This window comes from Heloderma suspectum, chromosome 1 (genome assembly GCF_057233095.1).
Source record: "Heloderma suspectum isolate Gila_16-S chromosome 1, 16-S_ref, whole genome shotgun sequence".
Classification (NCBI taxonomy): domain Eukaryota; kingdom Metazoa; phylum Chordata; class Lepidosauria; order Squamata; family Helodermatidae; genus Heloderma; species Heloderma suspectum.
Genome location: NC_139458.1, coordinates 33569943 through 33593598, shown reverse-complemented (window position 1 = coordinate 33593598; position 23656 = coordinate 33569943). Strand labels below are relative to the sequence as shown.

General features: G+C 44.8%; 1 protein-coding gene across 2 annotated transcripts in view; it reads left to right on the top strand.

Annotated features, from left to right (window-relative positions):
• UNC79 (unc-79 subunit of NALCN channel complex) overlaps positions 1–23656 on the top strand; it is a 222922-nt gene that overhangs the window by 129716 nt on the left and 69550 nt on the right. For both annotated transcript variants that reach the window (XM_084840226.1, XM_084840236.1), the window contains 4 exons: positions 2679–2762; positions 15017–15119; positions 17722–17862; positions 20419–20448. In XM_084840226.1, the coding sequence (XP_084696352.1) occupies positions 2679–2762; positions 15017–15119; positions 17722–17862; positions 20419–20448 (358 nt within the window). The remainder of the gene's footprint in view (positions 1–2678; positions 2763–15016; positions 15120–17721; positions 17863–20418; positions 20449–23656) is intronic.

Genomic DNA, 23656 nt, shown 5'->3' with positions numbered 1-23656 from the left:
TACTCTTTCTTAGACATCCATGATTTTAAGGCTTGCTGCATTGCTTGGTATAACTCATCCCTCAGGCTTGGCAAACCTTGCCAGTTCTGATTTGCAAATAATCTGGACTGACTGGCTCTCCCTCTGCCAATCTCCTGTTTGTTATTACAGAGTCAAATTTCTTTTGATAGGTCCTGTTGTATGCTAATAATGATGTCACTGACATGTGCCATGGCCTTCACACCAGGGCCAGCCCAAGATACTTTGCTGCCTGAGGCAAAGGACAAGATGCCGCCACCCTCCCTTTCTACCTACAGAAGCTGATAGCATCTGAATCTCACTTCAACTCTGGTGATGGGACAGCACCCTCCACCTCACTTACATGCAGCAGGCTAGGTTAGGGGATACAGGCCATCCGCATGGAACACACAGCCCTGTCCTCCAACAGAGGAGAGCAGGAAGGGGGCTGCAACTGCTTTTCCCACTGCACCAGCCATCATCTGCTGCCTGAGGCGATCGCCTCACTCTGCCTGATGGTAGGGCCGGCCCTGCTTGACACTGCTTCACTGCATAGTTTCCTCCACCGAGGGTGGCCATGTGTCTTACTTTACAGAAGACAGTCCTCTATATGAAGGTCTGTCATGGGGCAGTCCTCTATTTGAAGGTGTTCTCCATTTGAAGGGCTGTCCAGTCCAAGTCTGGTTTAAATATAAAAATCCATAAGAAGGGAGAGCAGAAGCCTTGAAATTGTCCAGCAGTAGTTAGCACCTGGACAGCAGACTGAGCAGGCACACAGGCCACCCCATTATGGTAATATTGTATTTCTAACTAAATTATATTAAACACACACACAGGCATATGGGATTTTTTTTTGCAAATCTGTGTTTTCTTTTTTGGTGATGCATTTCTGCTTTTTGGCAATGCATAAGCAATCACCCTACTGCCACCGTTGCAGACGTATTCAGCATTTTTGGCATTTTGGAGGCAGATTGCATCCATGCTTTCAACTACCTCTCTTCCTGGTTCAGTGGTTGCAGCTGGGTCTGATTCCTCATTGTCTGCAGCTGGGACTTTTCCACCGCCTTTGTTCTGGGGAGCCTCTTCAGGCAGCAAAATGTATTGAGTCAGCACTGAGTGATCTCTACAAAGCATAGAAATATATATATATATATATATGAAATATATATATATATATATATATATATATATATAAAAAATGGAAGAATAGGGGATTTCTAATGCATATGTAGAACCCACAATCTGGGAAGAAATTGGGGCCAGAAATTCAGAATGCCAGCAGAGTTGCACCATAGGACTTCCCAAAGCACTTCCTAATGAAAATATCTTGTTTTCTTAAATTTAGATATTGTAAGAAATGTAGGCATGTAATAGATGTCTAATAATGTACGATAGATATATAATAAACTCCAATAATCTTTTGGCACTGTTCCTTAAAATGACTTGAAATCTTTTTCTTCCGGTGGTTTGGTGGTTTCTATTGCTGAACTGTATGTTTCATTGCTAGAGTCAGTTTGGACTGGTAGGTGGAACACTGAACTTGGATGTGGGCATTGGGGTCCATATGTCTACTCAGGGATGTCTACTCTCATAAGGGAAGAGGCAAGGATAAACTGGATTAGGGAGTAAAACACTTTGTACCTTAAAAAGTGATGTAGAAATGAGTAATAATACGTTTCCTTGTGTTTAAGTTCTTTCACCAGGTTTCCTTATGGAAAACTAGTTCTCCTGTTTACTATATCCTCATGAAGCCTTCATCTTGTCATTCTGGTTGTTCTCCTTTGCTGTGTTCATTGACATTTTTTCCAACTGACTCCAATTCGAAAACAAATCTTCCATTTTGTTGAGATGACTTATGGGCCCCAGGCTTTCCTTTCCTCATCCTTCATATCAAACTGTTCGCTCTTTTTTCTGCAACGCAAATTCACTGTGTATATATCGTGCACCATTGTGGTGAACATCTTTGCTCTTCCGTTGTTGTGTGCTTGACATTGCTGTCTACTGCAGCTCTTTACATATTACATTTCTACTACAGCTCTTTACATATTACATTTCTACTACAGCTCTTTACATATTACTTTACTAAATAGTTCCCTACACTCCCGATTCGATGTGCAATTAGAAATAAATCCTCTGTCCAGTTCAGCTCTGTTAGGATTTGGTAGGAATAACATGGTATCCAAACCTCAAGTTCTGAGGAACTTTAGTTCCAAGATAATCGGTAGGTCTTGATATTTGATATTTCAAAACTTCCTTCTCCTTCTTTTGAAGATGCATTTAAGGGCTTACTAGTTAGAAAGTGGACTCATCATCTGGGGAGGGACCATAGCTCAGTGGCATATATGTTGCATGTAGAAGGTCCCAGGTTCAATCCCCAGCATTTCCAGCTAAAAGGAGCAGGTAGCAAGGGATATGAAAGACCTCTGCCTGAGATTCTGGAGAGCCATTGCCAGTCAAATCAGACAATACTGGGCTTGATGGACAGATCATCTGACCTGGTATAAGACAGCTGTCTGTGTTTCTATAGACTTGTCCTTTCTCTAGCTACTTTGCATTAGCTGTTTGTTTCTAGCTGTTGTGTACGTGTGTGGTGTCTTTGTTGTTGGAATAAACCTGTGGTGCTAGTGGCAGACTCTCAATGGACATTTGTTGGGGGACTGAAGTTCTATGTTTATCCACAGAACAGATACAGCATGGGAAGAGGCCGTGCAATGTCTCAGTTTGCCTAAACCCTGACCTGGAGGGACCACCACTAAGAATAAGAGGTTAGTTCAGTGTCCATTCAACCTTGGTTTTGTGTCTGAAGCTTAACAACCAAGGTGCTTAGTTAGCACTAAGCATTAGTATGATGGTGGTTTTGGGACTCTTTGATCTGACTCCATTGACCTATTTTGCACAGGACCATGGATTATAAAGGCTTACAGTCAGTATTTCTCCAAGACAGAGTTGAACTAGGGGAACTTGGAGGCGATCATCTCACTGTTCAATTGCAATATTCTTCCTTCACAGTGATCAGCTTTTCCTCCTTTTTGATCTTGAGCAAAGTTTAGTGAGTGTTTCTTTACAAAAGAGTAGCAAACTTGTTCTTCTTCGTGGTCTCTGTGACTGAGAATAAAAGTGATTCAAGAAGGATAGGTTGCTTGCCTGTAACTGTGGTTCTTCGAGTGGTTGTCTGTGAACTCGCATATATGGGTTATACACCTGGGCGGAACAGTAATTCAGAAGATTCTAGAGCTAAACAGAGTTTTAGGCAGGCATCCTGCCCACCTTCTCTGCACATGCTCCAGGCATGCCTTCCACCTGCTTCTCACTTCCTTTCCATCTGCCACAGTGACCAGCAGCATTCTGAACGTTCTCTTGCCTCACAGCAAAATTTTCAGCAATTCTATTCTCCCCTCCTGGGATGCTGAACAGACTTCTCCTTTCTCCTTTCTCCTTTTCTTCTCTTCCTTTCCTAGTTTATCTGAGTTTTCTTCTTTATTTCATTGCCCTATTTGGAGCACATTGCTCTCTTTGGAGTCTCCGGGGCCTTCTTCAAAAATTGCACCCACTATAGCAGGTTAATCAAAATACTGTTAATCAACAGACACTTCAACTGCCTTCTCTACCTTGGAGAGGCACACAAGCTGGACTCCTGTACCCACTGCCAGGCCTTTATGAAACAGGCCAGGAGAAATAGAATGGCAGGCCTCCAGGCCCTGCTGTGGGAACAAACCCTCAAGGCAGCAGACATAGCTGCACAGAATAGGCCTCTCCCTACTAACTTGGCTTCCATTTGCAAGAAGCCAGCTTTAGCTGTTTCTCAGGTTCTTCCAGTGCACACTATCGAAAGTGCTTCAGGACAACCATCCCCAGGAGGAATGTATGAACCCTGCAATGTCCGGTCCCGGGGGGGGGGTGTCCACCGCAGGGCAATTCAGGCCACTTGGAGCCCCATGGATTCCTCCAGAGCCCTGCCATGTCCACCAGAGTTGGCAGAGAAGCTCTCCAGCTTTCTAAAAAAACCCGATAAGCTAATAGTGGCTGCCATTAGCTTATTGTGGGGAAATTACAGCCATAAATGGCAAATTTTACACCATTTGTGGCATAAAGCACTTGTTGTTCAATTGTTAAGTCGTGTCCGACTCTTCGTGACCCCATGGACCATAGCACGCCAGGCCTTCCTGTCCTCCGCTCTCTCCCGGAGTGTGCTCAAGCTGTTTACAGCTGTATTTAGGTAAAAGTAAGTGCTTTCTGGTCACAAATGGCGTACAATACACCATCTACAGCTGTAATTTCCTGCAATAAGCTAATAGCAGCTGCCATTAGCGTATCACATTTTTTAGAAAGCTGGAGAGCCGCCCTGCAGGAACTCTTCTGGATGGGGAGGCAAGTGCAGCTGGTCCGCTGCGGACTCCAGAGGTCGGATTCTTTGGAATCCGGCCTCATTTGAGTCCACAGTGGATTTCTCCATCATCCCTAGTCAACAGTATCAGGAGTACCAGCCCTTGCTGTGTTAACAACTTCAGCCATCCCCTCGGACTGACAAATTGAAGCTGGCCCTTTGATACCAACAGTCGAGACCAAGCAAGCCAAACAGACAAGTCCCATAATAAATGCCCTGCTAACCCTTGGGCACCGGGACTAAAAAAAATAAAAAGAAGGCTCATAGGGTCACAACATTGAACCTGAACCCACTCCATTTCCAAACCAACTGCCATCGGTACAGACAGCACCTCAAACTCTTATGAGATCACCAACACTGATCCTAGAGAAGCTACAACTCCCATGGGACCATTGCTCCCCAGACAATATCCTGGGCATATCTAGAAAAATCTTCAGCAAAGGAGATCGTTACCTTGTCGTGGTGCTGGAGCTTGAGCACCTCAATGACGTCATGAGCTAAACCGTGAAGGGACACCCAAGACGGGAAGGTCATGGCGGAGAGGTCAGACTAAATACGATCCCTGGGGAAGGAAACGGCAACCCACCCCAGTATTCTTGCCATGAAAACTAAATGGATCAGTACAACCAGAAATATGTCGGTATACCATCGGAAGATGGGACTCCCAGGTCAGAAGATGGTCAAAATGCTACTGGGGAGGAACAGAGGATAAGTTCAACTAGCCCCAGATGTGATGACGCAGCTAGCTCAAAGCTGAAAGGATGGCTAACAGTCGATGGTGCTGGTGGTGAACGACGAATCCGATGTTCTAAAGATCAACACACCATAGGAACCTGGAATGTAAGATCTATGAGCCAGGGCAAATTGGATGTGGTTATTGGGGAGATGTCAAGATTAAATATAGACATTTTGGGTGTCAGTGAACTGAAATGGACTGGAATGGGCCACTTCACATCAAATGACCACCAGATCTACTACTGTGGACAAGAGGAGCACAGAAGAAATGGAGTAGCCTTCATAATTAATAATAAAGTGGCTAAAGCAGTGCTTGGATACAATCCAAAAAATGACAGAATGATCTCAATTCGAATTCAGGGTAAGTCATTTAACATCACAGTGATCCAAATATATGCCCCAACCACAGATGCTGAAGAAGCAGAAGTAGATCAGTTCTATGAGGATCTGCAGCACCTACTGGATAGTACGCCAAACAAAGATGTTATTTTCATTACAGGAGACTAGAATGCTAAGGTGGGTAGTCAAACGACACCTGGAATTACAGGCAAGCATGGTCTGGGAGAACAAAATGAAGCAGGACATAGGCTGATAGAATTTTGCCAAGACAACTCACTGTGCATAACAAACACTTTCTTCCAACAACCTAAGAGACGACTTTATACATGGACTTCACCAGACGGTCGACACCGAAATCAGATCGACTACATCATTTGTAGCCAAAGGTGGCGAACATCTATGCAGTTGGTAAAAACAAGACCTGGAGCTGATTGTAGTTCAGATCACGAACTTCTTATTGCACAATTTAGAATCAGATTAAAGAGAATAGGGAAGACCCACAGATCAGTTAGATATGAGCTCACGAATATTCCTAATGAATATTCAGTGGAGGTGAAGAATAGATTTAAGGGACTAGATTTAGTAGATAGGGTCCCAGAAGAACTATGGACAGAAGTTCGCAACATTGCTCAGGAGGCAGCAACAAAAAACATCCCAAAGAAAAGGAAAATCAAGAAGGCAAGATGGCTGTCTGCTGAGACACTGGAAGCAGCCCAAGAAAGAAGGAGAGCAAAAGGCAACAGTGATAGGGGGAGATATGCCCAATTAAATGCAAAATTCCAGAGGTTAGCCAGAAGAGATAAGGAATTATTTTTAAACAAGCAATGTGCAGAAGCGGAAGAAGATAATAGAATAGGAAGGACAAGAGACCTCTTCCAGAAAATTAGAAACATTGGAGGTAAATTCCAGGCAAAAATGGGTATGATCAAAAACAAAGATGGCAAGGACCTAACAGAAGCAGAAGAGATCAAGAAAAGGTGGCAAGAATATACAGAAGATCTGTATAGGAAGGATAATAATATCGGGGATAGATCTGACGGTGTGGTTAGTGAGCTAGAGCCAGACATCCTGAAGAGTGAAGTTGAATGGGCCTTAAGAAGCATTGCTAATAACAAGGCAGCAGGAGATGACGGTATCCCAGCTGAACTGTTTAAAATCTTGCAAGATGATGCTGTCAAGGTGATGCATGCCATATGCCAGCAAATTTGGAAAACACAAGAATGGCCAACAGATTGAAAAAAATCAACTTATATCCCCATACCAAAAAAGGGAAGCACCAAAGAATGTTCAAACTATCGAACAGTGGCACTTCTTTCACATGCCAGTAAGGTAATGCTCAAGATCTTGCAAGGTAGACTCCAGCAATTCATGGAACGAGAATTGCCAGATGTACAAGCTGGGTTTAGAAAAGGCAGAGGAACTAGAGACCAAATTGCCAATATCCGCTGGATAATGGAGAAAGCCAGGGAGTTTCAGAAAAACATCTATTTCTGTTTTATTGACTATTCTAAAGCCTTGGACTGTGTGGATCATAACAAACTGTGGCAAGTTCTTGGTGGTATGGGGATACCAAGTCATCTTGTCCGCCTCCTGAGGAATCTGTATAACGACCAAGTAGCAACGGTAAGAACAGACCACGGAACAACGGAATGGTTTAAGATTGGGAAGGAGTACGGCAGGGTTGTATACTCTCACCCTACCTATTCAACCTGTATGCAGAACACATCATGCGACATGCTGGGCTTGATGAAGCCAAGGCTAGAGTTAAAATCACTGGAAGAAACATTAACAATCTCAGATATGCAGATGATACCTCTTTGATGGCTGAAAGCAAGGAGGAGCTGAGGAACCTCATGATGAAGGTGAAAGAAGAAAGTGCAAAAGCTGGGTTGCAGTTAAACCTCAAAAAAACCAAGATTATGGCAACCAGCATGATTGATAACTGGCAAATGGAGGGAGAAAACGTGGAGGCAGTGACAGACTTCATCTTTCTAGGTGCAAAGATTACTGAAGATGCTGACTGCAGCCAAGAAATCAGAAGACGTTTACTTCTTGGGAGGAGAGCAATGACAAATCTTGATAAAATAGTGAAGAGCAGAGATATCACACTGACAACAAAGGTCCGCATAGTTAAAGCAATGGTATTCCCCGTAGTAACCTATGGCTATTAAAAGACGCTTGCTCCTTGGGAGGAAAGCTATGGCAAACCTAGACAGCATAGTAAGAAGCAGAGGCATCACCTTGCTGACAAAGGTCCGTCTAATCAAAGCTATGGTTTTCCCAGTAGTAATGTATGGCTGTGAGAGCTGGACTATAAGGAAGGCTGAGCGCCGAAGAATTGATGCTTTCGAACTGTGGTGCTGGAGAAGACTCTTACGAGTCCCCTGGACTGCAAGGAGGTCCAATCAGTCAATCCTAAAGGAAATCAACCCTGAGTGCTCATTGGAAGGACAGATACTGAAGCTGAAGCTGAAATATTTTGGCCACCTAATGTGAAGAGAAAACTCCCTGGAAAAGACCGTGATGCTGGGAAAGACTGAAGGCAAAAGGAGAAGGGGACGACAGAGGATGAGATGGCTAGATAGCATCACCGATGCAATGAATATGAACTTGAGCACACTCCGGGAGAGAGCGCAGGACAGGAAGGCCTGGCGTGCTATGGTCCATGGGGTCACGAAGAGTCGGACACGATTGAACAACAACAACCTATGGCTGCGAGAGCTGGACCATAAGGAAAGCTGAGCGAAGGAAAATAGATGCTTTTGAACTGTGGTGCTGGAGGAAAATTCTGAGAGTGCCTTGGACTGCAAGAAGATCAAACCAGTCCATACTCCAGGAAAGAAAGCCAGACTGCTCACTTGAGGGAATGATATTAAAGGCAAAACTGAAGTACTTTGGCCACATAATGAGAAGACAGGATACCCTGGAGAAGATGCTGATGCTAGGGAAAGTGGAAGGCAAAAGGAAGAGGAGCCGACCAAGGGCAAGATGGATGGATGATATTCTGGAGGTGACGGACTCGACCTTGGGGGAGCTGGGGGTGGCGACAGCCGACAGGAAGCTCTGCTGTGGGCTGTTCCATGAAGTCACGAAGAGTCGGAAGCGAATGACCGAATAAACAACAACAATCTAGAAAAATAGAAAACTTATATAGGGTTCCAGAAGAGGACTGCTTCTTCCTCTTCAAACACCTCAACCAAACTCCATAATAGTAGAAGCATTCCAGTCGAAGACGAGACCAAAGCCTCACTCTGCCCCTGTGGATTCAGAATGAAACAGAATGAAATTTAACAGGGATAAATGCCAAGTTCTGCACCTAGGAAAAAGAAACCAAATGCACAGTTGCAAGATGGGGGATAAGTGCCTCAACAATACCACAAGTGAGAAGGATCTTGGAATTGTTGTAGATCGCAAGCTGAATATGAGCCAACAATGTGATGTGGCTGCAAAAAAAGGCAAATGCTCTTTGGGGCTGCATTAATAGCAGCATAGCTTCCAAATCCTGGGAAGTACTAGTCCCCCTCTACTCAGCACTGGTTAGGCCTCATCTGGAGTACTGTGTCCAGTTCTGGGCACCACACTTTAAGAAGGATGCAGACAAACTGCAGAGGGTTCAGAGGAGGGCAACGATGATCAGGGGACTGGAAACAAAGCCCTCTGAAGAGAGACAGAAAGAATTGGGCATGTTTAGCCTTGAGAAGAGGAGGGGAGAGATGATGGCACTCTTCAAGTCCTTGAAAGGTTGTCCCAGAGAGGAAGGCCAGGATCTCTTCTCAGTTATCCCAGAGTGCAGGACACGGAATAATGGGCTCAAGTGACAGGAAGCCAGATTGTGGCTGAACATCAGGAAAAACGTCCTGACTGTTAGAGCAATATGACAATGGAACCAATGACCTCGGGAGGCGGTGGGCTCTCCCACACTGGAGGCATTCAAGAGGAGGCTGGACAGCCATCAGTCAGGGATGCTTTGACTTGGATTCCTGCATTGAGCAGGGGATTGGACTTGATGGTCTTATAGGCCCCTTCCAACCCTACTATTCTATGATTCTATTTTATATTTATTTATTTATTTATTTATTTATTTCTATACTGCCCAATAGCCAAAGCTCTCCGGGTGGTTCACAAAAATTAAAACCAAACGGCACACAGTAAAACAATTTAAAATATATAGAATATTAAAACTACAATATAACAATACAACCACAATAAAACCTAGCAGCAGTGCAGGAATTTAAAATACAGATTTAAAACAGCAAAGCTAAAAGTCTAGAAAGCTAAAATGCCTGGGAAAATAAAAAGGTCTTCACCTGGTGCCGAAAGGAATACAATGTAGGTGCCAGGCGAACCTCACTAGGGAGCTCATTCCACAGCCGGGGTGCCACAGCAGAAGAAGCCCTCCTAGTAGCTACCCGCCTCACTTCCTCTGGCAAGGGCTCACAGAGATGGGCTGCTGAGGATGATCTTAAAGTCTGGGCATTCCATTATGTGATGGAAATTGAAGTCCAACACATCTGGAGGGCACCAGGTTGGGGGAGGCTGTTCTAAGGGCTTGTTCACACTGGCCTGTTAAATTAGTTGATGACTACACCATCCAGTGATGGCTTGCACGGGTAGAACTTCCATGTCACATTGGTTTTATAGGCCCCTTCCAACCCTACTATCCGTATTCTATGATTCTACAATTTAGAGGGAAGGAAATTAGATTCAACGAGATGCAGGATTTATTCCACTGCAGCCTTGGCACTCTGCATGGCAAACTACAAAGCATGCATGGCAGCCTGCCAACAGTTCTTATGGGAAAAAGCAGCAACTTTCTTCCACCATCTCCCAGAAAACATAAAAAATCTAGCAGTGATATTCCAAGCTGAAGTGCACAGATTAGCACGCCAAGAAATCAACACGGCCTGCCACATGGCCGACTGACGCTCCAAGGCTGTCTCTTTCAACATCATGCCTAGCTTCGCACTGCAGGATTCCACCAGGAGGCCAGATCAAGAGTGCAGGATCTTCTATTCAGTGATAAAGGCCATCCACAGATGACACCCTTCACCACATCTACAAAATGAAGACATCCGCCTGGAAGATGGGAATTGGATTCCAGTCCTCAGTGACCTCCACCAACTGGCAATGCCAATGGCCACCTTAGTTCCAACCCAACCCAGGCCTGAACTGAGCTTCCAAACAAGGCTCTTACTCCTCCTTTTACTCATAGAGACCGTTTCAGAACAAATATCATCAACCCGCTTATAGTAAACACCCTGACCAATCCAAATGGCATCTTTGAACTCCTACAAAGGAGCCCAGGCATCGGCTGTTTTCCATCAGAACAGGCTGGAACTTTTTCTCCCCTCCTGGAGGTCCATCACAACCAACAAGTGGATACTCTGCATCATCGCCCAAGGCAATTCCATCAGATTCTAAGATACACCCCTACAGGGATCTTCTGCTCTACTCACCCTACTTGGGTTGTAAGAGAAGAAATCACTACCCTGTGAAGCAAGGACATGATAGGAAAACTCTCCCCTGCTCAAAGGATCACCAGTTTCTTCTCCAGGCACTTTACACTCCCCACAAAACATGGCAGTCTTCAACCTATATTTGACCTTCAGGATGTAAACCACTACATCCCCCCCCCCCAATTCAGGATAGCTACATTCTCCTCCACCCCCCTGCATCTGGGAGACAATAGATCTTCATAGTGCTTACTTCCACATTGCTATAAAGCCAGCTTTTCACCCCTTTCTCAGATCCACCTCAGGCAACAAACTCTTCCAGTTCAAGGTTCTCCCTTTCAGCTTAGCCACAGCTCCAAGAGCCTTGACCAAGTGTATGGCAGTAGTGGCAGCACATTTGAGGCTTCAAGGGATCATTCTCTTTCCATACATAGGTGACTGCCTCTTCGTAACCAACTCTCACCACCGCCTCACCACCAACATCAGCATTGCTCTGTCATTTCTGGAATCTCTCACCCTGCAGGTCAAATAAAAATCTTGTCTCATCCCATCTTAGAACTGACAATTCATAGGGGCACTTCTCAGCTCCACTCGAGCCCACGCCTACCTACCAGAAGACAGAGCAGACGCTCCATGATGCCTCACACAGGAACTAAAGAGTGCCCGCCAGTGCTGAGAAACCAGCATCCTATACCTTCTCGGGCTCATGGCCTACACAACTTCAGTAACTCTATTAGCAAGCCTCTGTATGAGCCTACTCCAGTGATGGTTCATACAGACCCAGAAATGGACCCCTATTTATTTATTTATTTATTTATTTATTTAATTTCTTAATCGCCCATCTGGCCGGTCACCTGGCCACTCTGGGCAATGTACAATGGTACAATTTAAAACAGTAAGCGACCTTTCTGATGTTGCTGAAGGCGCTCCTTGAGATAGGCTGGGCTGGAACCGCATAGGGTTTTAAAGGTCAAAACCAGCACCTTGAATTTGGCCCAGAAAACAACTGGTAACCAGTGCAACTCCTTCAGCACTGGATGTGATCATGCCGGCGGCTGCCTTTAATCAGGCGAGCGGCCGCGTTCTGCAACAGCTGCAGCTTCCGAACCATCTTCAAGGGTAACCCCACGTACAGCGCATTACAGTAGTCTAGACAAGAGGAGACCAGGGCATGTACTACTGATGGGAGCAGATGGTTGGGAAGATAGGGGCGCAGCCACCGTATCAGATGGAGTTGGTGCAACGCTGTCTGGCCCATGGCTGATACCTGAGCCTCCATGGACAGCTGGGAGTCTAAAATGACCCCCAGGCTGCAGACCCAGTCTTTCAAGTGTAGTCGTACCCCATTCAACAACAGGTCAACATCCCCCAACCTACTCTTGTCTCCCACCAAAAGTACCTCGGTCTTGTCAGGGTTCAGCTTCAGCTTATTCCTCCCCATCCAGCCACTCACCATCTCCAGACATTTGGACAGGGATTCTATGGCCAACTTTGGTGAAGATTTGAATGAGAGGTAGAGCTGAGTGTCATCCGCATATTGATGACACTGCACCCCAAACCTCCTGATGATAGCCCCCAGTGGTTTCACATAGTTGTTAAATAGCATCGGGGAGAGGATGGAACCCTGTGGCACCCCACATGTGAGCGACCATGGGTCCGACACCTCCTCTCCCAGTGCTACCCTCTGGTACCTGCCGGAGAGGAAGGATCGGAACCACCGTAATACAATGTCTCCAGTGCCCATCCTCTCCAGGTGGTCCAGGAGGATACCATGGTCAATGGCAACAAAAGCCACTGAGAGGTCAAGGAGAAGAAGGAAGGAGCATTCACTCCTATCCAAGGCCCTCCTCATATCATCCACCAAGGCGACCAAGGCCGTTTCTGTCCCATGCTCAGGCCTGAAGCACGATTGAAATGGATCTATTTCTCTCTTCCCTATTCAGTCTGATGTTCCCTACACTGTTGGATGGTTCTGACACACCTCTAATGGGGGCTCAGCTTCCAGACTCTCCATTTGTCCCTGACAGTCAACATGGCTCCCCAGCCATGATATCCATTACTGCCTGGATATCAGAGGTCGCGCTGATGCGGCTTTTGGCAGAGTGGTCCTTTCTTCAATTCTGGCATGACATATTCTTCCTCGGGTAAGTCTCCTGCTTTTCAGTCATTCATATGTGTGAGTCACAGACACCACGAAGAAGGATAGGTTGCGTACCTGTAACTGTGGTTCTTCAAGTGGTCATCTGTGAATTCACGCAAGCCACCCTCCCCCCCATTTTGATGCCTTGTCTTCTTTATTCCTCTGCTGTGGTGGACTTGGAACTGAGAGGCAGACAGGAGCCAAGCCCAGAGCATGTGCAGAGGAGGTGGGTGGGAATCCCACCTAAAACTCTGTTTAGCTCTAGAATGTTCTGAATGTTCTGCCTAGGCACATAACCCATATATGTGAGTTCACAGATGACCACCTGAAGGACCTATCCTTCTTGAGTCACTTTTATTCTCAGGCATATAGCTGTTCTAACCCCTGCAATGGGTTTTGATCTATCTTTATTTCATTTTGCAACAGCCTATGTAGGCAAAATGTACATTCTTAGTACAATGTACTAGTTGAGGTAGTTGTCTTTTCCACAGTTATATAAGCCACCAGTTCCTTGTATTTACTGACTTCTACCACCATGCCTCCAGCTGTCCTTTTCTTAGGGAAGCCATAAAATATCCAGTCTGATGTCACAAAGTAACAGTCTGGCCAGCTATGTAAATGAATGTGGCTTTCAGTTTGGATTATTATCATGATTAAAGAGTTCTGAAGAGCAAGAATTCATTGTGAAGCTCAAAAGGACCATTGAGGTATCTATTTCTTGGCCTTTATGGGGAAGGTCTCTGTGGAGAAGAAATATTTGCTTAACTTAACACAATGACTGCTTGAAATTCTTCTATTGTCCATTTTAGCATCACAACATCAATTTACTATTTCATGGTATGTGATATGGCAGTCGACCAATTATTATGGGCAAGTGTAACATCAAACATGTTTATGTAATGCCAACTATAGAAATCACACCAGTATAACCACCATTGTGTACCAGGCTTCTTTAGACATGCTAGTTCTCCATTTCCTTCAAACTTTGTTAAATTTCCAACACTTTGCTACTTCTCTGTGCTTTCCCGATAGCTTTAGGTCTATGACCCACTCTTCTTAACCACTGCATATAAAAGAGAGTTGGCTTTCCCTGTTGGTTTACATGGCTTTCGCCTGTTTTTGCCCTGGCTTGAGCATAGAAAGGCATTGTGCCAGGACAATAGTGACCCACTTGTAACTGCAGTCTTTCTATGGCCCTAAACGTTCAGCATATAGATGATGAGTTTACTCTGATAGACCTATTTTATCTTTGCCTGGCAATACTAAGACTCCATTCACTTCCTCTATCTAATCAAAAGCTTTTGCCAAGTCTTGATGAACAAAATCTTTTGGTCTCTGCCCTTCCTTAAAGGTGAGAAGTATTTCATCCAATGTCACATGGAAAACCTATTGGTTGAAAGAATGTCTGGAGGCCCAGTTCCATTCGGTAGTCCATCCTTCTGCTACATGCAGAACAAACTGAAACAGATTGCTAATGGGAACTAGGACATCTTCATTTCTTCTTTTGGTATCTTGGTTTTCATAGAAAATATCACAGAAGAACAAAAGCCCAGGTACTATCAAAGGGGTTTAGTCCAACAAGCTGTCATATGGATTTCAAATGCAGCTGTTCACTGGGGACAATGCTTCAATATTTTCTGGAGAAGCAACCTCTAGAAGATCTTTGGATGATTATTTAAGAAACTTTCCTTCACTTTAAATACAACGACACCAGCAAAAACCATTAGCATTATCCACAGGAGCCAATTGTTCAAAAGACAACCTACTTACACATACGTACAGAAGAGTTATTTTTGTTGAAAAGCAAATATCCCATCCAGTACTCAAGGACCTCTTTCTTTCTTTCTTTCTTTCTTTCTTTCTTTCTTTCTTTCTTTCTTTCTCTTTCTTTCTTTCTTTCTTTCTTTCTTCTTTGTTCATCTTTCCTTCCTTCTCCCCCCCACACCCCGTCTCTCTCCCTCTCTCTAGGTGCCACAAAATCCAGCCTGCTCTCCGCACCCAGTATTGTTAGCATGTTTGTACCAGCACCAGAAGATTTTATTGATGATCAGCCTACTATGATGACAGACAAGTAAGCACATTCATATTCCTTTGAGCAATTTGCCATGTAAGACTAGCAGTAGACACAAGGGCTAATTTAGAAGTGAGGACACCAATAACTGCAATGGAACAGCACTACCTGAAGTGAACCTCCAGGAGACTTCTTGAAAGTTTTAAACTAAGGGAAATTGGATAAGAGAGCACAGTTATGGAAACACATTTCTGTGTGATGCAGGAACAGGATACAAATAAAGCTTTAATTGCATCTGAGCCATTGGGTGCAAATTAACACTGATTGTTTTAAGTCCAGGAATGGGCAAAGACCTTGAAATAGGCACTTTCCTGGTTTTAACTGAGAAGAAATCCAAGGTACAGGATACTTATATTAAATATTAGACTAGATGGTAGCTGTGCATTTTTACAGCCCCTTTGGGGCAAGAGACCTGCCCTCCCTGCAGTGTGAGAATGCTGTTCCTCAGTTTCATTATTTTAATCCATCTACCCTGCTATGGGCAAAAAAGAGGGACAGAGAAAGAGCAAGAGAAAACTCCAATGCAATCTTGAAACAAGTCCATTTTCAATCATTTTTAAAAAGGGGTACTATGGAAAGAGATCAGAGGCAAAGAAATCTAGTGAGAAGGGTACAAGCTAGGGGTGGGTGAACCTGTCAATTCCAGTTTCACTCAGTTTCTTATTTTTGCAACCTTAAATTCATTTTGCCTGGTTCCACATCAGTTTGCAATTTTTTTAAAAAACTGTCAGTGTGAACATTCACATTTTTGTTCACATTCTCCCAGTATATGCATTTTTATATGCATTTTTTCCTGTATGTTATTTTCCCTGATATATCCATTTTGGGGCACACTTTCCCCTAATATACACATTTGTGTGTGCATTTTTGGATTGCTGAGCAACATCACAAACTTTGGAAAAGCGTGACTGCGTTTCGGTTCGTGTATTGGTTCCGGAACCACGAATTAGGTATGTTCGCATTAAAATGCAAACTGAATGAATCTCTCCTCCATCCCTAGTTCACACCAAAATAAAAGAATGGGAAAAAAGCTGTTGATGAGGAAATTTTAGGCTGCAAATACTATTAGGGTTATTTCTAGTTTTATAAGCTTGTTTTCATCTTTCCCTATTTGTTCAGTGCATCTACCTATTAAAAATGCAGGGCCACACTCACCACTGAGCCCTCTTCCCTCCCCCCTATTTTTAAAGTACAATTATTATTTTTTTAAGTTGAAAAACAACCCTGGGGAGATGAGGAGTAGGTTAATGACATCGTATGTGCCAGCCAAACACCATTGTGCATGCTGGCTTCTGCTGCAAATGGACAAAACCAGATTTCCTTGAGCTCAACCTTAGGCAGAAGATTCTTTAGTTGAACAAGACTTAATGAGTGGGCTTCCACAGAGGTCCCACTGTTTTAGTGATGTACATTTGTACACAGCCTCTATTTTTTTTCTGTCAAAGGTCCTTGCATAGTCTTTTAGGACCATCTGACAGCAGAACAAGAAGGGGAGCGGTTCTCCCCCGCCCCACAGTCTCCCATGCACCCTCAAAATATACTCCAGAGTTGGGAGACTTTCCAGGGCAGATTTGGGAGGGGTTGAAGAGGGGAGGAGAAGAGGGGGAAGTCCTGTTGCAAGAGTGAAAGTCTGGTTGTGTAATGTTGAATTTTACCCATTGATCCAACTATACAAATACGTCAATGTGAGGAGACACATCGCTTTTAAAACCTAAAAAACAACAACCACATTCCAATTTATTTTTAGAGTACCAGTGCTGTTTTATCTCTGTAAGGTATAAATATTTTATAAGTTGCTTTGATTAATTTTAATAGAAAGGCAGGGTAGAAATTCTAAAAACAAATAGATCGATTATGGGCACACATTGATTCAGAGAGCGATGTGACTAGAATCTTCTGGTATCTCATCTGGTGCTCAGACCATTAGACAGCGCCTTCAAAAGCATTACTAAAATACTTTGCAGTAAAGGATGGGCTGTTGCATAATCTTTTGATAGAAATGGAATGATGTGCGTCGTGGTAAATGACAAATATCCTGTGAGGATAATTTATTTCAGCCAGTTGGTCTGGTTGTTTTCTAAAAGCTTTGGCAGCAGGTAGTAAAGTGGGCTAAATGAGATTGACTTTCATGACCTTGCTGGCATTTTCTCCTGCTGTTGTGGAGAGGGAAGAGGCAAATTGCCTGTACAATCCCATTAAGTTCAAATATCACAATCTGTTGGAGACATTAGTGAGTGGTTGATCAAATTAACCAAGCATCCCCAGTGGGCCAAGATGTACTGGTTTCCCCGCGTTGTTTGTCTCTTTTATATGGCCTGCCATATTCTGCCTCATCTCTTCTGCATCTGACACGTCCCTTAGGATCAGACATTACAGAACCTTGGCAAAGCTTTCAAAGTAGTTTCTTGGCACAGCAGGAGCAGCCTTCCCCTTAGCGGCCAAAGCAACTTGTTGGAGTCGAAAGCAAACTTCTTAATGATGGGTAATAATTAACTTGCTGCCTTTCTTGGAACCCATCATTCCATCACTCATGACTGTAATCACTGCAGGAATGGAATGTGGTCTTTAATGCCAAGATCTCTGTTTCATAATTGACTTACAGGTGCCATGACTGTGGAGCCATCCTGGAAGAGTATGACGAAGAAACATTAGGCCTGGCCATAGTGGTTCTCTCCACATTTATTCACCTCAGCCCAGATCTGGCTGCTCCTTTGTTGCTGGATATCATGCAGTCTGTAGGAAGGTACAAATTTTCCTTCCCTCCTTAGAAAAATAGGAACTTGCCTTAGATTGAGTCACCCTTGGCCCATCTAACCCAGTATTGTCAACACTGACTGGCAGCGGCTCTCCAGGGCTTCAGGCAGGATTCTTTTCTAGCCCTGCCTGGAGATACCGGGGATTGAACCTAGGACCTTTTGCATTTAAAGCATGTGCTGTGCCCCTTCCCCATTGTCATACTACAGGGAAGTGAATAGTTATGTTTCCTCTCCTCCTGCCTTCCTTCTGTGGTGAAATGTTTCACAATTGCCCAGTTCACACAGCAGAACAACCCAGGGTTTCCCCCCACTGCCCAATTACTCCCACTAGGGCTAAACAACCTACAGATGCTCCATCCCTGGGTTGTTTACTATGATGTCTGAACCGGGAATTCTGGGTTGTTGAGGGAGAGACAACCCAGAGTTGGAACCCATGTTTTAACCACGGGTTCTAACTCTGGGTTGTCTCTCCCCCAGTAACCCAGAATTCCTAGTTTGGACGTCATGCAAAACAATGGAGCGCCCCTGAGTCATTTAGCTCCTCCCACTTGTAACAGGAACCATCAGGCGACGGGAACCAGCATGCTTGCTGGCTCCTGCTTATTCACAACAACCCAGGGTTCTTGTAATGTGCGAACCCACCCAACAAAGAGTGAGTTCACTCATAACATTTACTGCTGCAGTTGTCACTTGCTAAACCTGAATGTGTTGGAAAGCTTATATGATAAGTAGAATGGAGGAACTTGAAAACTGGTTAGATATTGCTGGTGGGAAATTTTGTATAGGAACTATTTTGAATGCCAGGTTGAAGCGATTGCCCTCAGCCCCACAAAGAACTACCTGGGCAAAACTACATGTTGCAGAATACAAGAGCCCACTGAAAACTGCTCCCCTGGGACATATCCTCCCCTCTCTCTCTTGCCATAACATGTGTACTTTTCCTTACTCTGCCAGTCAATGATGTGGACTGGGATGTGTGGAAATGCATGACATGTCATCTTATGAGAAAGGGTTATGGCTGGGGTGTCCAACATGATGCCCACCAGTCTCCTCCTCCTTATTTCTTTGTTATTTCTTAAGTATTTTTAAATTATTTTTCTTAATGGGGACACTGTCATGCTGCAAAACAAAGTGCTGCCCTCCAGGACCATCTTTCGTTGGGTTCAATATAGTGGCTTTGTGTTTTGGAGCTCAGACTCCACCTCTGCCTTGTACTTTGGTTCTTGAACAAGTTACTTTTCTTTTAGCCTCTTCAATTCGCCTGAGAAATGGGTATTTTGTAATTGGCCATGCTCACTATGGCAGCCATTTTGTGAATGGGCAAGTCCCCATGGCAGCCATTGCGAGAAAGTGCCCATGACACTCTTAAAATTCCAAATGTGCCCACTACACTAAAAAAAGGGGGGGGGGCTTTATGGTATGGCAAGAGAGGGGAGAACATGACGGAGGGACCATTTTCAGCATCTACTCCTTATCTACCATAACATGTAATTTGGTCCTCTGTGGCAAGATGTGTTTATTGACATGTGCACTGTCACTGATATGCTGTTAGCACAAAGATCTACAGTAGTGTTATACTGAAGCTTTTCCTGGACAGCTTTAGCTGAAGCAAGGCAGACATGACTGTCAACCATGAGGGGCTCCATTCACACTTAGTGGAGTTTCAAGCCTTATGTTGCTCATTCTGAGAATTTAGTTTGATGCTGCCAGTCTACTGAATTTTGGAGGAAGGTCTTCTTCTGATCTACAGAGATGCCACCCATCTTCTTTGGTGCCCATAGGTTGTTTTCTATGGGGCCAGTGGGAACCCATAAAGCACTGTTGGGGCCAGTGGAAACCCATAAACCATAAAGCTCTGGAATATCACCCTTCAGGACATGGGCAATATGTGCCATCTTTTCCCTATACATTAGAAATTCTGCAGCCAGTGTGCAAACAACAGATTGTAGTAATGATGCAGATAGTGTTTTGAATGGTACTAGGGATTAAGGAAGGGTTTACATGATTTCGCTAATATCACAATGTGGAAGCTTTTTGCCAATTCAAAGGAAGCATAGCAATAGAGTATGTCATAGGCTTGTAGCCTTAAGGGGCATGCAGTTTTACCTGAGATGCAGGTAAGAAATCGGTACCTTTTAGAACAGAGGGGGGTCATAGGAAGCAGCCCTTCTATTGAGTCAATATTGCTTCTACTGATTGGCAGCAGCTCTCTAGGTTTTCAGATGGGTCTTTCCCGGCCCTACCTGGGGATACTGGGGACTGAACCTGGGACCTTTTGCATTTAAAGCATGTGCTCTACCACTGAGCTATGCCCCTTCCCCATTGTCATAATACAGGAAAGTGAATAGACCCAACCCTTTTACACAATAAAAGTTTAGCAAACGTTTGGCAGCTTTTCTCAACCAGATGATACAGCCTTCATGACGGTAAAGTCATTTTCTTTGGGACTTGATTTGATTGCACTAGTTGTTTCAGCTGTTTCACTGTATTAAAAATAAAGACTTTCCTTTGACCGGCTTTTTTCCCCTCTTTCCCCCCACCAGATTGGCTTCAAGCACCAATCAGGCAGAAAGGTACTGTACAATCAAGACAAGGTTGTTGTTTTTCTAGATCTGCAGACCAAACGAGGATGTAAATACCTCTTGTGTGCTAGAGGTAATTTTGAATTTGGAAACAAAATATAAGAAAAGGTCCTTAGATTCTAGGAAACCTTGGATCAAAGTGTGCATCACAACATTAAGCCAATTCTCACATCAGGCAGTTTTCCATGGCTCGCTATCCATATATACTAGAATCTAGGAAGGAATGGTGAACTCATGAATGCTCCCAGGAGAAGGCTTTGGTAACCTTGCATTTAATTATGGACCTGTTCTCACATTGACTTTGGGGAGCAGGTGCCATATCATGGACTCCTACCAGGTGGTCTGGGTTTTCTGACATTACCCAAGTAGTCCAGAATGGAGCCATCCTGCAGCAGCTCCCACATCATGAAAGCAGTATGAGGAGAAGCCCAAAGAGCAAGGGCAAATTCACACATGCAGGTACATCTCTTAATTTGTCATCACTTAATTGTTCATTAGGTTCAATTGAGAACAATTGTTAGTTAAGAATGCTTGATCTTTCGATACCATCGACCATGGTATCCTCCTGGATTGACTCTGTGTTACAGTGGTTCCGGTCCTACCTATTGGGCCAATTTCAGAGAGTAACATTGGGTGACTATTCCTCAGCCCCTTGGCAATTGAACTATGGGGTCCAGCAGGGTACTATCTTGTCCCCAATGTTGTTTAACATCTATATGAAGCCATTGGGAGCAGTTATTAGGGGATTTGGAGCTAAATGCCATCAGTATGCTGATGACACGCAGCTAGGGATGTATGAAACTCACTTACCTTTTCGTGGAATCTTTCGTGGTGGGGGGGATGGGGGGGAGGTGATCCGGTCCTCCCCCCCGGAATCCTCAATGGCCAGGCCGCGGAGCAGCCGGCCAGGGCCGTCCGCAGCTGGATTTCCAGCCGTGGATGGTCTGCTGCAGGCGCAAATGGCGGCCGCCATAGCGGCCGCCATTTGTGTCCAGCCAGGCAGCCGTGATAGGCTACGTAAGAATTTACATAGCCTATCATGGCTAACCCCCCCAAACCCCCAGCGTACGCAAATGGCGGCGGCTATGGCGGCCACCATTTGCGTTCCCTATTTTTCGCTGATTTATCTGACGTAAATATTTATGTAAGATAAAACGGTGAAAAAAAGGGGAACGCAAATAGCATAGTGGGCGCTATTTGCGTCCCTTTATTTTTCGCCATTCTAGCCTACATAAATATTTACGTAGGCCAGAACGGCGGAAAATAAAGAGACGCAAATAGCGCCCACTACGCTATTTGAGTTCCCCTTTTTTTCGCCGTTTTATCTTACATAAATATTTACGTAAGATAAATCGGCGAAAAATAGGGAATGCAAATGGTGGCCACCGTAGCTGCTGCCATTTGCGTACACTGGGTTATTTTGGGGGGGTTAGCCGTGATAGGCTATGTAAATTCTTACGTAGCCTATCACGGCTGCAAGGATGGCAATGGCGGCAGCAGCAGCCTGGCTGCAGCCGGCCAGGAGACCAGCCGCCGGAGCCGCCACCGCCAGAGCTGCCATCGCCGGAGCCGCCGCCACCAGAGGCACCGCATCCGCCCCAGGTAAGTGCCATCCCGGGGGGAATCCGCGGGGGGGCAGGCCATTCCGCCACGGATTTCGGGGGGCCAAACGCCAGTGCATTCGGCCTCACTGAAATCCGTGGCGGAATTCTCCGCCATCCCTACTTGCAGCTCTATCTCTCTGTGACATCTGAATCAGGAGAGGCTGTGCAAGTCCTGGATCAGTGCCTATTGGATGAGGGACAATAAACTGATGAGGAATCTTGGCAAGACGGAAGCCCTGTGGGTGAGTGGTTCCCAAGTCTGGAGATAGGCTCATTGCCTGTTCTGGATGGGGTTATACTCCCCCTGAAAGATCAGGTCCATAGTCTGGGGGTACTCTTAGATCCATCATTGTCGCTGGAGGCCCAAATCGCCACGGCGGCTCAGAGTGCCTATTACCAGCTTCAGCTGGTTCGCCAGCTATGGCCTCTCCTCGACAGGGATAGCTTGACCATGGTGGTGCAGGCGCTAGTAATCTCAAGACTAGATTACTGCAACACGCTGTATGTGGGTCTGCCCTTAAGGCTGGTCTGGAAGCTGGAGCTAGTGCAGAATGCAGCAGCTCGGCTGTTGTCGGGAGCTGCCCCTTTTCAGCATGCAACTCCTTTGCTGAGGGAACTGCACTGGCTGCCTATTCGCTATTGGGCCAGCTTTAAGGTATTAGTACCAGTGTACAAAGCTCTAAACAACTTGGGACCAGGATACCTGAGAGGGCATCTCCTTCCTTCCCAACATGCCCAGTCACTGAGGTCATCAGAGGGCATGTTCCTGGTGGTTCCATGTGAATCCATGGCCTAGTTGGAATCCACCAGGAAAAGAGCCTTCAGTGTGGTGGCCCCCTTCCTGTGGAATTTTCTGCCTTTGGAGGTCAGACAGGTGCCAACGTTGTGTTCCCTCAGTGCCTCCTGAAGACATTGTTATTTTGAGAGGCCTTCCTTGAGTGATCAGCTGCGGGTTATTAAATTCAGCCTTACTGGAATTGGTCTTTTAAAAATGTTTCAACTGTTTTAACCTGGTGTTTAATTCTTTTATCTTGCTGTTCACCACTCTGAAATCTTTTGATGTGGAGCAGTATATAAATATTGTAAATAAATATCAACTAAGTTCACCCTCAGAGGCCCTTCTCCAGGTATCCCTGCTGAATGGAGTGAGGTGGATGGTACTAAGGAGAAGGCCTTTTCAGTGGTGTCACCCCTGTTGTGGAATGCCCTCCCTAGAGAGGCTCCCCCCTGACACCTACATTGCGGTCTTTTCAGTGCCAGGTGAAGACCTTTTTATTTTCTGAGGTTTTTTAGTCATTCAATCTTAAAAAATTACATCAGTGCATTTTTAGATTTTTGCACTACCACTAGCTTTTTCCTTGGTTTTTCCTTTGGTTTTATTCTGTTTTAAACATAACATTTTTATATTATGTTTTACTATGTTATTGTATTGTATGGTTTTATCTTTTGTGTTGTGAACCATCAAGAGAGCTTTGGCTGTTGGGCTGTATAGAAATGCAACAAATAAATAATCAACACTTGATGACACCCAGTTGAATAGATAAAACAGCTCTTCCACCATATGCAGTACAAATACAATAATGTATTGCATTCAA